General features: G+C 41.3%; 1 protein-coding gene across 6 annotated transcripts in view; it reads right to left on the bottom strand.

The window, feature by feature from the left end:
* GPAT3 (glycerol-3-phosphate acyltransferase 3) overlaps positions 1–16,808 on the bottom strand; it is an 80,111-nt gene that overhangs the window by 25,204 nt on the left and 38,099 nt on the right. For 3 of the 6 annotated variants that reach the window (XM_061420679.1, XM_061420678.1, XM_061420682.1), the window contains 5 exons: positions 16,013–16,283; positions 11,263–11,337; positions 7,971–8,060; positions 5,082–5,175; positions 37–152 (listed from right to left, as the gene is read on the bottom strand). In XM_061420679.1, coding sequence (XP_061276663.1) covers positions 37–152; positions 5,082–5,175; positions 7,971–8,060; positions 11,263–11,337; positions 16,013–16,283 — 646 coding nt within the window. The remainder of the gene's footprint in view (positions 1–36; positions 153–5,081; positions 5,176–7,970; positions 8,061–11,262; positions 11,338–16,012; positions 16,284–16,808) is intronic. The other 3 variants (XM_061420683.1, XM_061420684.1, XM_061420680.1) reach the window with 2 other exon arrangements.

The following is a 16,808-nucleotide window of genomic DNA, read 5'->3' as shown; positions in this document are numbered from 1 at the left end:
CCAACCCAATGGATACCAAGTAATGTCACTGCTTACCTCCTAATAACCAGGTGTCGGTCCTTCATTTCTGAACGTTCAAACCAGATATGTGGACAAGCCTTGACCATGGATCTCTGAATGATTCCCATCAATCCACCATGAACCTGGCCCACCTACAAGGACCATGAGAAAATGGAAAAAATGTAAAGGCACAGCTGTCGAAAAAAAAGCCTTCTTTTCTTTAACCAGTAAGTTCCTATTCCCCACTCAGAGAAAAGACTGGTCTTCTACTGACTGAAGTTGTTAATCTCTTCAAAGGTCATACATGTGGGCTCAGTCGCTCAGTAGTATCCCACTCTGTTGCAATCCCATGGACTATAGCCTGCCAGGATCCTCTGTCCATGGGATTCTCCAGGCAAGACTACTGGAGTGGGTTGCCATTTCTTCCACCAGGGAATCTTCCCGACCTAGGAATTGAACCCACGTCTCCTGCTGCCTCCTGCTTTGGCAGGCGGTGCTTTACTACCTGGGAAGCCCACGCTCAAAGGACATGACTGGCCAAATACAAGCACAAAATGTTCTTGAGTAGCACTTTTGAATTTTAAGTTATGTTGCGGTACTGCCTTTACGCTGGCTATTAAAAGTAGAGATTTTCCAATAAAGTCAAAGTAAGTGAAATACAAATTAAAACTACACTGAAATACGATTTCAGACCCAACAGACTGGCAAAGATTCAAAAGCATGACAAAGAACCAAGGCTGTGAGAAAGAGGCACTCTTATACAGTGCTTGGGATGGGGAGCTTATAATCCTCATAGAAGGAAATCTGGCAATATCTATTAAAATTACATATACATTAGCTTCCCTGGAGCTCAGATGGTAAAGAATCTGCCTCCAATGCAGGACACTGGGGTTCAATCCCTGGGGCTGGAAGATCCCCTGGAAAAGGGAATGGTAACAAACATCTATTTCTGCTTTATTGACTATGCCAAAGCCTCTGACTGTGTGGATCACAATAAACTGGAAAATTCTGAAAGAGATGGGAATACCAGACCACCTGACCTGCCTCTTGAGAAACCTATATGCAGGTCAGGAAGCAACAGTTAGAACTGGACATGGAACAACAGACTGGTTCCAAATAAGAAAAGGAGTACGTCAAGACTGTATACTGTCACCCTGCTTATTTAACTTATATGCAGACTACATCATGAGAAATGCTAGGCTGGAAGAAGCACAAGCTGGAATAAAGACAGCTGAGAGAAATATCAATAACCTCAGATATCCAGATGACACCACCCTTATGGCAGAAAGTGAAGAGGAACTCAAAAGCCTCCTGATGAAAGCAAAAGAGGAGAGTGAAAAAGTTGGCTTAAAGCTCAACATTCAGAAAACGAAGATCATGGCATCTGGTCCCATCACTTCATGGCAAATAGTTGGGGAAACAGTGGAAACAGTGGCTGACTTTATTGTTCTGGGCTCCAAAATCACTTCAGATGGTGACTGCAGCCATGAAATTAAAAGACGCTTACTCCTTGGAAGGAAAGTTATGACCAACCTAGATAGCATATTCAAAAGCAGAGACATCACTTTGTCAACAAAGGTCTGTCTAGGCTATGGTTTTTCCAGTGGTCACATATGGATGTGAGAGTTGGACTATGAAGAAAGCTGAGTGCCGAAGAATTGATGCTTTTGAACTGTGGTGTTGGAGAAGACTTTTGAGAGTCCCTTGGACAGAAAGGAGATCCAACCAGTCCATCCTAAAGGAGATCAGTCCTGGGTGTTCATTGGAAGGACTGATGTTGAAGCTGAAACTCCAATACTTTGGCCCCCTGATGTGAAGAGCTGACTCATTTGAAAAGACCCTGATGCTGGGAAAGATTGAGGGCAGGAGGAGAAGGGGACGACAGAGGATGACATGGCTGGATGGCATCACCGACTCGATGGACATGGGTTTTGGTGGATTCCGGGAGTTGGTGATGGACAGGGAGGCCTGGCATGCTGCGGTTCATGGGGTCGCAAAGAGTCGGACACAACTGAGCGACTGAAGTGAACTGAACTGAACCCACTCCAGTATTGTTGCCTGGAGAATTCCATGGACAGAGAACCCTGTGGGCTACAACCCATGGAATCGTAAAGAATCAGACACAACTGAGTGACTAACACTTTCACTTCACTTTACACAAACATTTATCCTTAAACTCAATAATTCACTTCTAGGAATTTACGCTGAAGATACACCCCAAACAAAATGGAAATACATATACACAATGTTTAAATTGCAACATTATTTATAATGTGAGCTATTGAAAAATACCCAAATTTGAAAAATCCATTTGGCTTAGAGAGGATAGGAATGCAGAGGAGGACAAAATAGGTGAAGGAGATTAAGAGTACCAACTTCCAGTTACAAAACAAGTAAGCCATGGGATGTAATGTACCACACAGGGAATATAGTCAATTAATGTTGCATTAACTTTTTATGGTGAGCAGACAAATACTAAACGTACAGTGGTGATCAATTCATAATGTATATAAGTGATGAATCATCATATTGTACACCTGAAACTAACATAACATTGTATTCAACTACAATTAAAAAATTAAAAGTAAAAAATAAATCCAATAGGCTTTTGGTTTCTATCATTCAAACCATTAAAGTTTGCAGTTCTATTTCTAATACTTGGCTAAAACTGTAAATTATACCATTATATATTGAAGTTGTAATGATAATTATATATGATCAAGAAGCATGGAAATATGCTAAGAAAATTCTGAGGCCTACAGTCACAAATGAGTTATACTCAATCTTTGTTGACTAAGACATAGAATGAGTACTGTCTCAGAAACACAAAATCATGATTAGGCAAGTTAGTTAAGAAATTTAAAAAGATAGTATTATAGGAAAACAGCTGCTCTCTCCGCTAAACATCTCAGCCCTAACCTCTTTGGATTACAGGGAGGTCACAATGGATGTGAAAGTGCTTGTCCACTTAAATGAAAGGAATTATTTATATACACCCAGAGTCGGATGGGGTCTATCAAGGACTGTTAACATGAGGGTCTCTGGATGGGCTTTTTGAAATCCATAAACATCTTGGAACTACATAAAAATACTTGTTGGTATAAAGCAAATGCATGCTATTGTTTTTCTGAAAAAAAAGGATACATAAATATTAACTGATTGCTAACCTAATAAATGTCAAGAACTACCAATTCCCATAAGTCTTTTCAGAGAGGTGGTTAAAGCTTTCTTAGATTCAGGAAGAGCTCCACAACTTAGAGAAATGTATAACTTGTTAAAAGGTAGCTGTCCAAGAGTTATATATCTGAACTTATATTTTAGACAATATCTGCCAATAAAAAAATAGTTTTTACAAAGGTCTTCAAACCCCCTTCAATGAATGTATAACCCACAGGCAATCAGACCACCAGGACTCCACGGTGGCCTACAGACACTTCAACTGTCTTCCCAGGAAAGCACACCAGACCATGACTACCCATCATAGGAGTAGGAGACTAAGAGGTACAAAACTACCTTCTAGAAAATAAATAAGCTACAAGGACATATTGCACAACACAGGGAATATGGCCAATACTTTACAACTATGAATGGAGTATAACCTTTAAAAAACTGTGAATCACTATAGTGTAAGCCTGAAACTTATATAATATTGTACATCAACTATATCTCTAAATAAATAAATAAAATAAAGTTCCCTTCGAATGCTTTCACAGAAAAACACACCAGACCCCTACTATCAGTTACTGGAGCTGACAAGTGAAATGAAAAAAATCCACCCATTCTCTGTGTGAAGCCCTAGTCACCAACATGAGATATGAAAAGAAATTCCCCTCCTCAGGATCCTGGGCTTCCCTGGTGGCTCAGGTGGTAAAGAATCCGCCTGCAACTCAGGAGACCTGGGTTCGATCCCTGAGTTGGGAAGATCCCTTGGAGGAGGGCATGGCAACCCACTCCAGTATTCTTGCCTGGAGAATTCCGTGGACAGAGGAGTCTGGCGGGCTACAGTTCATGAGGTTGCAGAGTCAGACACAGCACAGCGACCAAGCACACCTCAGGATCTCTGTGCCATCTTTCTATTTCACACACCAGCTTGGGGCATAGTTACCACCATGCAGGAAAGAACACCTTCAGAGATTCTCCAAATTTAACCTGACACGCACAGGAAAGAGAGGAAGGAAATCTTGACAAGTTTCTTCAGGGTGATAGAAAACACCCACTGACTTGAAACACCCTAGATTTGAAAAAAATGCAAGAAATGCCACAAAAAGGTCTTTAGAGGTGTTTGATTTTAGTAAGCTTTGTCTTTTCTTTGGGGGCTGTCAGCAAGAACTGACAAAGGCAATGTGGTATAAATATTAGCCTTTCTTGCTTGATCTTCACTAAAGAGCCAGTTTTTTTTTTTTTTTCCTTTTTTAATTGCATATGACTCCCTGAAGGGAGAAAGAACTAATTGGCTGGTGAGGGATTTGTACAGCTCTAAAGAGGATGACTTTAACGTCTCAAAGTGTCATTAAACACTGCAGGGATTCTAGAAGCAAGATGGAGTCAACTTTATAAAGACTAGTCACGCTCAAGCGTGTCTACATTTCAGTACATTAATTTCTTACTACCTTAAATATAATGACTATTTTCTTTTTCTTGCACTATATATTCCTCGTGTAATTATATATTAAAAATATAAATAATGTAAATACATTATTAATGTATGTAAATATATTAATAATTTGTGGGTTTCCCTGGTGGCTCAGATGGTAAAGAATCAGCCTACTATTCGGGAGATCTGGGTTTGATCCCTGGGTTGGGAAGATTCCCTGGAAGAAGGCATGGCAACCCACTCCAGTATTCTTGCCTGGAGAATCCCCATGGACAGAGAGGCCTGGCAGGCTACAGTCTATGGGGTCACAAAGAGTCGGACACAACTGAAGTGACTAGGCATTAATAATTTATAGACTTACTTATATAGTATAACCCAGTCACTTTCTAATATAAAACTAACTTTCTAATTTGTGCCAAAATAAAATAAAAGTCTGACTAATCCACGGAACATGCAAGTACTTGAAATGCCAGTGAGCCGTTCTTACCATAGTATAGCACCCATCCGTTGTCAAGATCAAAACATCGATTGGGGACGTATGGTTGGCAACACAAATGCCTCCCTTCTGGGGCCTGTACTGCCTGCAATTACATACAGCAGTTAATACTAAACATTGAAAAACGGCTACTATTTTGCAAAACAGCAACTTCCATGGTAGCTCAGATGATAAAGAATCCACCTGCAATGCAAGAGACTCGGGTGTGATCCCTGGGTCAGAAAGATCCCCCGGAGAAATAAATGGCTACCCACTCCAGTATTCTTGCCTGGAGAATTCCATGGACAGAGGAGCCTGGTGGGCTACAATCTGTGGAGTTGCAGAGTCAGATACAACTGAGCAACTAACTCACAATACACCTGGAGAAATTCATGCTATTTTGTTTTTTAAAGTACACTAAAAAAAAAAAAAGAAACTTACAAATATATGGGCTCATCTTAAAAGGGTTGTCTCTAGGCAGTATGATGGGAGGGGGGTAAGAGTATATGAGGATGGGGGCCCACAATTTTCCCTTTACATATATTTATATCACTTTTCTGTAATGATCATATTGTCCATTTAGAATGAAAAAAAAATTTAAATATTAGACTGAATTATCAATACAAAGATTCTATCACTTTAATAAACTTTATGATATGTAAGCTTTCCTTATTTTATCCTAAGTATTTTTGTATTATTTCAACCTTCATAAATATCACTTTCAGTTGCTTCAGAGTGATCCAGAGTAAATGTACTGTAGTTTCCTTCACCTTATCCCCCTAAAGCAGAAGTTGGCAAACTTTTCCTATGGAAGCCCAGACAGTAAATACTCTAGGGTTTGCAAGCCAGCCAATCCCAGTCAAAACTCCTGGACTCTGCTATTTGGCACAATGGCAGATATAGATAATACATAAATGAATGAGCATGGCTGTGTCCCAATAAAACTTTATTTACAAAAACCAGAGGACGGCCCACATTTGGCCTACAGGCTCATAGTTTAGTTTGCTAACCTCTGTCCCAAAGTTTAAGCAGAATTTGACACTATTGAAGCAGAGTTTTCTTTGAGCCTCAACAGAGAAGAAAGGGAACAAAATGCGTAACTTCAACATGTTTTCCTTAAAATTAGAAGCAATTCTACAAGTTGTGAACAACTCTCTATGTAATTAAAGCACCTTTTCCAAAGAAGGGGCTTCCCTGATGGCTCAGACAGTAAAGAATATGCCTGTAATGCAGGAGACCGGGGTTTGATCCCTGGGTCGGGAAGATCCCCTGGAGGAGGGCACGGCAATTCACTCCAGTATTCCTGCATGGAGATTTCCATGGACAGAGGAGCCTGGTCGGCCACAGTCCATGGGATTGTAGAGTAAGACATGACTGAGTGACTAATTTTCATTTCATTTCTGAAGGTGTTTCCTTTGATCACACTTTTACCAAAACATTTTCTTCTCATTCTCACCCCAAAACTTACAGCCCAATCACAAAAGTCATGTAATTTTAGAAATTTAAGAGGGCTTTAAGTTGGTAACACATGGCAAAGCCAAATGATGAAATGTTTTCCTTCTACAAATTAGACAGAAAGATCCAGTCACACAGATACAAAGAACCAACCAATGGTTATTCGTGAAAGGTGGTGGGGGGGTCGGGGGGGCCAATACGGGGGTGAGGGAGTGGAGGGTACAAATTTTTAGGTGTAAGATAAGCTCAAGGATGTAATGTACAACAAGGGGAATATAGCCAACATTTTGTAATAACTGTAAGTAGAAAGTAACTTTTAAAAGATAAATTCTTTTTTAATTAAAAAAAAAGATCTAGTCAGTAGAAAAGAGATGTTTGTCCTAGAATTTTTAAGCTAATGATATTAAGTATAAAAAAATTGAATTTACAGAAAAGCAATTCAAAAACAATCAAAACAAACTTCATGTGGCTAATGACTTCATTTACCACCTTTCTCCTCCCTGATGAAGGGGTGAGGGAAGCAGAAAGCTAGGCCTGTTTTCAGCTCAGTGTTGGCATTTTAAACGTTGGCAAGGCTGAGACTAGAAACCAGCCTCAGAATTCCATGTCTAGCCTTCTTTCCATCATTCTACAGCCCTATCACCTTCACCATTTAAAAAAAATTTTTTAATTAACCCCATTCTAAACCTAACTCTGACATTTATTAGGCATATGACCCTAGACAACCAATCCTGGAGCTTCCACTTCTTCGCCTGTAAAATGGTATAATAGCACCTTCTCTTAGAGATGACCTAGGAGAAAGAATCACAGGCCAGGCCTGCACACTATAAACGTCCAATTATTAGGTGTCATTACATGTTTATCGTCATGTTCCATGGGGCTTCCCTAGACTCAGAGGTTAAAGCGTCTGCCTGCAAAGCAGGAGACCCGGGTTCGATCCCTGGGTCCAGAAGATCCCCTGGAGAAGGAAATGGCAACCCACTCTAGTATTGCCTGGAGAATCCCATGGAGGGAGGAGCCTGGTAGGCTACAGTCCACGGGGTCGCAAAGAGTTGGACTGAGTGACTTCACTTTCACTTTCTGCAAATGGATTGCTGTTTTGAGGGGAAGGGGAGGCGCTGTGCTGGGTCTTTGTTACGGCACTTGGGCTTCTCTAGTTGTGGTGTGTGGGCTTAGCTGCCCTGCGGGATGCGAGATTTTAGTTCACCAGGGACTGAAGGCCCACCCATACATTAGAAGGTGGATTCTTAACCACTGGACCACCAGGGAAGTCCCTGGATTGCCTTCGAAAAGTGTTCAGGTGCATTGTTATGTCTGTGACGCTCTACACGGTAGAGATGAACACGCCGGAAGTACTCTTCCTTCCCTTGTTTTCCCCCACCCACTCCTGTCAATCACATGCGAGACTGACCTGAGGAAGCAGGCACGAAAGCGGAACACACGCACCTGTTATGATAGTGAATGGTTCCAGAGAGGGCGCGAACACAGATGCGGCAGCAAGTCAGGTGGACCACTTCACTCAGGAAGTTTTTGAGTCTGAAAGAGACAGAAAACATTTTATTAAGCAGCTCTGGGCTCTCCTATGAAACAACACAAAGCTCCAGGGTGTTCCTTCCACAGCAGCATACTATGTTCTGAAATACGAGCACAGTTCAATTCTCAAGGTCCCACCGAGGCAGTTAGGACAAAACTCTAATGGAGGACAGTTCCCATCGTGACAAATCCTTGACCAAGATAAGCTGAGGCAACTATGGTCTTGGCCTCACAAGTCTGACGATCCTACAAGACTCTCTCGTGTTCCTTGAGTCTCTCAGTCTATTTTCTCCCTCCTCCTCTTCACTTTCTCTTTTGTAAGAGCAACTTCTGTCAATTTAAATGCAAGCATGATGGAAAATCACATAGAGACTCTAAAGATGAGGTGAGCAGCATTTTAATACATGTGCTAAGGCCATACCAGTAACACTGAAGAAGCTGAAGTTGAACGGTTCTATAAGACCTACAAGACCTTTTAGAACTAACACCCAAAACAGATGTCCTTTTCATTATAAGGGACTGGAATGCAAAAGTACGAAGTCAAGAAACACCTGGAGTAACAGGCAAATTTGGCCTTGGAATACAGAATGAAGCAGGGCAAAGGCTAATAGAGTTTTGCCAGGAGAACACACTGGTCATAGCAAACACCCTCTTCCAACAACACAAGAGAAGACTCTACACATGGACATCACCAGATGGTCAACACTGAAATCAGATTGATTATATTCTTTACAGTCAAAGATGGAGAAGCTCTATACAGTCAGCAAAAACAAGACCAGGAGCTGACTGTGGCTTAGATCATGAACTCCTTATTGCCAAATTCAGACTGAAATTGAAGAAAGTAGGGAAAACCACTAGATCATTCAGGTATGACCTAAATCAAATCCCTTATGATTATACAGTGGAAGTGAGAAATAGATTTAAGGGACTAGATCTGATAGATAGAGGGCCTGATGAACTATGGAATGAGGTTCATGACATTGTACAGGAGACAGGGATCAAGACCATCCCCATGGAAAAGAAATGCAAAAAAGCAAAATGGCTGTCTGGGGAGGCCTTACAAATAGCTGTGAAAAGAAGAGAAGCGAAAAGCAAAGAAGAAAAGGAAAGATATAAGCATCTGAATGCAGAGTTTCAAAGAATAGCAAGAAGAGATAAGAAAGCCTTCCTCAGCGATCAATGCAAAGAAATAGAGGAAAACAACAGAATGGGAAAGACTAGAGATCTCTTCAAGAAAATTGGAGATACCAAGGGAACATTTCATGCAAAGATGGGCTCAATAAAGGACAGAAATGGTATGGACCTAACAGAAGCAGAAGATATTAAGAGGACGTGGCAAGAATCCACAGAAGAACTGTACAAAAAAGATCTTCATGACCCAGATAATCACGATGGTGTGATCACTCACCTAGAGCCAGACATCCTGGAATGTGAAGTCAACTGGGCCTCAGAAACCATCACTACGAACAAAGCTAGTGAATGTGATGGAATTCCAGTTGAGCTCTTTCAAATCCTGAAAGATGATGTTGTGAAAGTGCTGCACTCAATATGCCAACAAATTTGGAAAACTCAGCAGTGGCCACAGGACTGGAAAAGGTCAGTTTTCATTCCAATCCCAAAGAAAGGCAATGCCAAAGAATGCTCAAACGACCACACAATTGCACTCATCTCACACGCTAGTAAAGTAATGCTCAAAATTCTCCAAGCCAGGCTTCAGCAATACGTGAACCATGAACTTCCAGATGTTCAAGCTGGTTTTAGAAAAGGCAGAGGAACCAGAGATCAAATTGCCAACATCTGCTGGATCATGGAAAAAGCAAGAGAGTTCCAGAAAAACATCTATTTCTGCTTTATTGACTATGCCAAAGCCTTTGACTGTGTGGATCACAATAAACTGTGGAAAATTCTGAAAGAGATGGCAATACCAGACCACCTGACCTGCCTCTTGAGAAACCTGTATGCAGGTCAGGAAGCAACAGTTAGAACTGGACATGGAAAAACAGACTGGTTCCAAATAGGAAAAGGAGTACGTCAAGGCTATATATTGTCACCCTGCTTATTTAACTTCTGTGCAGAGTACATCATGAGAAACGCTGGGCTGGAAGAAGCACAAGCTGGAATCAAGATTGCCGGGAGAAATAGCAATAACTTCAGATATGCAGATGACACCACCCTTATGGCAGAAAGTGAAGAGGAACTCAAAAGCCTCTTGATGACAGTGAAAGTGGAGAGTGAAAAAGTTGGCTTAAAGCTCAACATTCAGAAAACGAAGATCATGGCATCTGGTCCCATCACTTCATGGCAAATAGATGGGGAAACAGTAGAAACAGTATCAGACTTTATTTTTTGGGCTCCAAAATCACTGCAGATGGTGATTGCAGCCATGAAATTAAAAGACGCTTACTCCTTGGAAGGAAAGTTACGACCAACCTAGATAGCATATTCAAAAGCAGAGACATTGCCAACAAAGGTCCATCTAGTCAAGGCTATGGTTTTTCCAGTGGTCATGTATGGATGTGAGAGTTGGACTGTGAAGAAAGCTGAGCACCGAAGAACTGATGTTTTTGAACTGTGGTATTGGAGAAGACTCTTGAGAGTCCCTTGGACTGCAAGGAGATCCAACCAATCCATCCTAAAGGAGATCAGTTCTGGGTGTTCTTTGGAAGGAATGATGCTAAAGCTGAAACTCTGGTACTTAGGCCACCTCATGCGAAGAGTTGACTCATTGGAAAAGACTCTGATGCTGGGAGGGATTGGGGGCAGGAGGAGAAGGGGACGACAGAGGATGAGATGGCTGGATGGCATCACTGACTTGATGGACATGAGTTTGAGTGAACTCCAGGAGTTGGCGATGGACAGGGAGGCCTGGCATGCTGCAGTTCATGGGGTTGCAAAGAGTTGGACACGACTGAGTGACTGAACTGAACTGAACTGAAGGCCATAAATTTGAGGCAGTACACAGGAATCACACAAATATTCTCTTTGTGGACACAGCTAGGAAAAGGGACAATCCAGGACTTCCCTGGTGGTCCAGTGGTTAAGACACCACACTTTCAAGGCAGGGGCATGGGTTCAATCCCTGTTCAGGGAACTAATATCCCCCATGCCATGCAGCATGGCCAGAAAATTTTTTTTAAAAAAATGTAAAAAGAAAGAAAAGGGACAATCCTATTAAATGGCTGGGAGGAAAAAAAAAACATTTCACCTGTTTCTGGGCAGCTGTCCAACCAGGGTGGTTCCTATAACAAACAAACTGATCCCAATGACAGCCAAAGTAAGCCTGAAAGAGAAAAGAAAAGGTAATGCAAAAGCTAGTTGAACAGCAGGGGGAAAAGAGAAGGAACATAAAATTCAAGAATAACAAAACCACAAGTAAGTTGTAGAGCATTCACACCACAGAATATGATGCAGTCATTCGAAGAATCATGCAAATCTATAGATTCTGACACAGAAGAACGGTTCTTGGTACATTTTGAGAGGAAAAAAAACAGCGTTAACTTTCAAAATACTGTGTAGGGTTTGATACCATTTTCCAAAAAAAAACAGCAAGCACATAACCAGCCTACAGATGTATAGACCAGACCTGGAAATTTGTTCACAAAACTGCCACATTTAGTCTATGCAATTATCAAAGGGTTAATAGGGCTAGTGGAGAAAATAAAATCTTTCTCTTCTTGCTTTTCCGAAGTTTTTTTTTTTTAATTTAAAAAAATATATTCATATTTTAATTTAAAAGTTTTTTATTAGAGTATAATTGTTTTACAATATTGTGTTAGTTTCTTCTCTATAACAAAGTGAATCAGCTGTAAGTATACCTTTATCCCCTTCCTCTTGAGCCTTCCTCCCACCCCTCTAGGTCATCACAAAGCACTGAGCTGAGTTCCCTGTTCCTCCCACTAGTATCTAGTTTATACATGGTGTCCATATGTCACTCATAACAATGTATAAAGCTTCCCTGGTGGCTCAGATGGTAAAGAATCTGCCTGCAATGCAGGAGGCCCAGGTTCGATCCCTGAGTCAGGAAGATCCCCTGGAGAAGGGAATGGCAATCCAATCCAGTAGTACTGTCTGGACAATCCCGGTTCATTGGAGCCTGGTGGGCTACAGTTCAGGGGGGGCAAAGAGTGGAACAGGACTGAGTGACTAACACTTTCACTTTTTTTTCCTTTCATATAATGTATAAAGGAGTCATTTTAGGTTGAAAGTAGTTATTCTGGTGTGGCCTGGTGAGGCTATAAAAGAAAATACCTTGCAAAGCTCTAAAAATAACTTGTTTTCCTGTATTTTCTAAGTTCAGTTCAGTTCAGTTGCTCAGTCATTTCCAACTCTTTGCGACCCCATGGACTGCAGCACACCAGGCCTCCCTGCCCATCACCAGTTCCCAGAGTTTACTCAAACTCGTGCCTATTGAGTTGGTGATGCCATCCAACCATCTCATCCTCTGTCATCCCCTTCTCCTGCTGCCTTCAATCTTTCCCAGCATCAGGGTCTTTTTTAATCATGGGGACAAAAGGGAAAAATTCAAATTTTCCTCAAAGAAATTTAAAATGTATAGCAAATGGCAAGGAAGTTTTACCTAAAGTTTCCTTCATAATAAGAACAGCACATTATATTTTCCATGCAAATTTAACTGCTGTACCTTCGTGAGGTTCTAAATAGCTCAGAAGTTAGTAAACAAGGTGATAGGACCTCTCATCTCAACAGACACTTTCTAATTTTTAAAAAGTGCTTTTAATATCTGGGCCAATCACTTCAAAAAGAAAAGATATTTTTAGAAATGTAAATAGAATCACTCGAAAAGAAAAGGCTGAGATTTTAAATCTTTCGAGATAAATAGGGCTTCCTTATAAATTCTTTGTTAAGGTTTTAAACCTTGTTAAAGTCTTGGTTTAACACCTTTTGAGACAGCAGTCTGAAGGTCTGTTTCATTTTCTTTGGACACCATATTTTCATGTCAGCCACTAATGCAATAACTAAAGGACTGCTTAATCTCATCCATCAATTACACACGTTTTAAAATACTGCCATTTTGCATAATGAATCAATTGCTCCTAACACATTAAATCAGAAGAGGTCATATATTTTAACATGCTTAACAGCTGGGTTCAAAACTACTGAACATTTTAATTCGTTAATTAACGGAAAATTCTGTCTTCCAGTGTCAGTAAGCCAAAGTGAAAGTTCTCACAGATGACACAGTTTTCTGGCACAATCTGTTTTGCTGAAGAACTTTAGTGAGATACAATTCACATGTCATACAATTCACCTACTTAAAGTGGCAATTCAGTGGTTTTTGGCACATTCACAGAGTTATACCACCATCAACACAATCAATTTTAGCACAATCTGTGTTTTAAATGCTCACTTTGTAGAAACTACTTTTTTTTAAATTGGAGTATAATTGCTTTACAATGTTGTGCTGGTTTCTGCTGTACAACAATGTGAATCAGCTCTAAGTACACATATATCCCCTCTTGAGCCTCTCTCCCAGTCCCTGACACCCATCCCACCCCTCTAGGCCATCACAGAGCATCAAGCTGAGCTCCCTGTGCTACAGAGCAGCTTCCCACTAGCTAGCTATTCCATAAACTATGTCAACATTGCTCTCTCAATTTGTCCCACTCTCTCCTTCCCCCACTGTGTCCACAAGTGCTTCAAACTGCTTCTTCTAAACAGTATTTGCAAAGGAATTCTTTCACATGAAGAGTACGTACTAAGAGGAGGAGCTTCAATTCTGCCATTTTCTTCTTTTATTGAGTGTTTACATTACTGGAGTATCCTAAATCTGTGGTTTATTTGCAAGAATCTTGTATGTCATGTACCTATTTTACGAGTATAAATTTAAACTAGATAGCAGAATCATATCACTATTTGGTGGGCCCCTCCAGCAAGTGGAAGCTAACCAACATAGGAGAGAATCTCAAGCGCCCTGGACTGTAAAATCCTCACTCTTTCTTCAGGTTGCTTGGATACAGTGCCTGACTAGTGGACCAAGTGAAGATATAAGAGCTCATCTATATATTATTCAACTTTACTGAAATTTCATTTCTTTATAAGAATAAAATAATATCAATGGAAGGTGCTAATTATAAACAGACTAGAAACTTCCAATAAATAAAAGTTGAACTTTTTTTTTTGGTTGTGCTGGGTCTTCTTTGATGCACAGGTTTACTGTAGTTGTGGTACACAGGCTCCTCATTGCAGTAGCTTCTCTTGTTGCAGAACACGGGCTCCAGGGTGCACGTAGGCTTTAGTCATTGGCGTATATGGGCTAAGCAGATGCAGGTCCCCAGCTCTAGAGCACAGGCTCAATAGCTGTGGCTCAAGGGCTTAGTTCCTCCAAAGCATGTGGGATCCTCCTGGCTCAGGGATTGAACCTATGTCTCCTGCACTGGCAGGTGGATCCTTCCCCACTGAGCTACCAGGGAAGCTCAAAGCAGAACCATTTCCTTTTTACACACCAAATCCCACTTTGGGAACACTGACTTAATGTTCAAGCAAGTATGTTCGAGTTTCACTCTGTTATCACGGCTGAAATGATTCCCCAAAGATACCCCCACCATCTAATTTTTTTTTTCCCTTCCCCTCCCTCCTACCTCTACCATCTAGACACTGGCAACATGAGGACAAGAAAAGAGAAACAGCTTGGTAGAAATGTGCCTTTGCCTACACTTAAGCAACCTCTTTCCTTGTAATAAATCTGAATGAGGCAAGGATAGGCCACCCTAGGGGTGGTAAAGACATTTCAACTCACGTGCCAATTTTACTTGGCTGGTAGCAACTGCCTGAAAAGCCCTATTGGGAGCACACCAAGGCCACATCCAGGGGAATGAAGCAAGACCATCAGGGACATGTCGTGCCTGGCAGCCGCATTTCTACCTGTCACCATCATACTAAAGAGACCTCAGCCACTTCCTCCCGCTGCCCAGCTTGTCCTGCTTCATCACTTTTTCTACTTATGCTCCACACTGTGGCTCCAGTAAACTGGGCTTTGAGGCTAACTCCTCATAAGGAGGCACGCTAACTTAGAACCAAAGTGGACCCAACTGGTGAACTTTTAATATAAAAAAAGAGAGATCGAAGTGGAACAAATTCACCATCCCAAATCTCTCTCTCCCATGTGGTAACCACTCTCAGGAATTTTCTTCTCTCCTGTGCAGTTATGAACCGCTGCAGACCAGGGAAGAGAGGCAGTCACAGTTTGGATGATATTCTGGTGGACACGAAACTGTACATATTTTCCCTTCTTTGTTCTAACTTCCCTTTTCTATCCATCCTCGGGGCTTCCCGGGTGGCTCAGTGGAGACATGGGTTCGATCCCTGGGTCGGGAAGATGCCCTGGAGGAGGAAATGGCAACCCACTCCAGTAATCTTGCCTGGGAAATCCCAGGAACAGAGGAGCCTGGCAGGCTATAGTCCATGGGGTCGCAAAGAGTGGGACACAACTTTGCGACTCAACAACAATGAAAATCCATCCTCAAATTATCTATGACTAAAAAAGCAACATGGATCCAGATGGATATATACTGGATTCTGAATATATACTTTCATCTGGGGAAGATATGAGAGAAGAGATAATATGTCTTTGTGGAGGTCACATTCAGTGGTGTTTTCTACTAATAAACAGGAAGGGGTGGGATTACTGCATTAATACACTCTCGTGTGATCACTACATACATAATTTAAAAAAGAAAGATGGGGGACTTCCCTGATGGTCCAGCAGTTAAGACTTCGCTTTCCAATGCAGGGTGTGCGGGTTCCATCCCTGGTCAGGAAGCTAATATCCCACATGCCCCATGGTCAAAAAAAAAAAAAAAAAAACAACCATAAAGTAGAAGCAATATTGTAACAAATTCCATAAAGACTTTAAAATGGTACACCTCAAAAAAAAAAAAAAATCCTAAATACATAAAACGAAAGCTAGACTAGCTGTAGTTGCCGGCGGGGAGACGCACCTCAGAGGCAGGAGAACACAGTAGCGCACGATGACGCCCAGCACCCACACCATGGTGAGCCGCGGACTGACATACTGGAAATTCACATTGGTCCTTGTGAGGAGGTTCCATGACACTAGCTCCTCTGAGGAGAACCTCTGGGTCACTTCGTCTTCCACAATGGCTTCCAACCCCTTCTTGGAGAAATAAAACACGTCAGACAGCTCAAAGTCCCTTCCTCGCAGACCAGACAGCCCTTTTTCCATGGGTGACTCATCTCTTTGGATAATACCTTAAAAGAAAGCATCAGGACATGAGAAAACGCCATCGGACAGAAGAACAAGTGATCAAAAAGGCTACTTTATGCAGAAGACAAATACATCTACTGGGTAACATGAAGCAGATTTCAGAAATAAAGGACGAGCAACTGCAGTGAGAAAAGAGGTAAAATCACTGAGTCTGCGTGAAATGGCTTCTATCTGATGATTTCAGTTCATTACAGAGGAATCTCGTCCTCAGTATCCCTTTTGCTTGCATTCATCCCTATGTATCATCAGCAAAAGAACTCACAGAAACAAACTGTCCCCCGAGTATAGACCTAGATCATGTAGAAACAAAGGTTTATATTTCCCCCAGTGAAAAACTATAAAGCCAGAAAGTAAGCAAAGTTCATGGACTGAATTCAAAGAAACAACATAAATAGTTAATAAATATTCAATGCCTTTTTTAGTCTTCAAAGAAATGTGAATCAAACACAGTGGCCTATTCACATGATCAAACCAGCCGCATGTTTGTTTAATGATAAAATTCAGACAGA

This window comes from Bos javanicus, chromosome 6, assembly GCF_032452875.1.
Source record: "Bos javanicus breed banteng chromosome 6, ARS-OSU_banteng_1.0, whole genome shotgun sequence".
NCBI lineage: Eukaryota > Metazoa > Chordata > Mammalia > Artiodactyla > Bovidae > Bos > Bos javanicus.
Note: the sequence above shows the minus strand (reverse complement) of the source record. Positions and strands in the feature narration are given on the sequence as shown.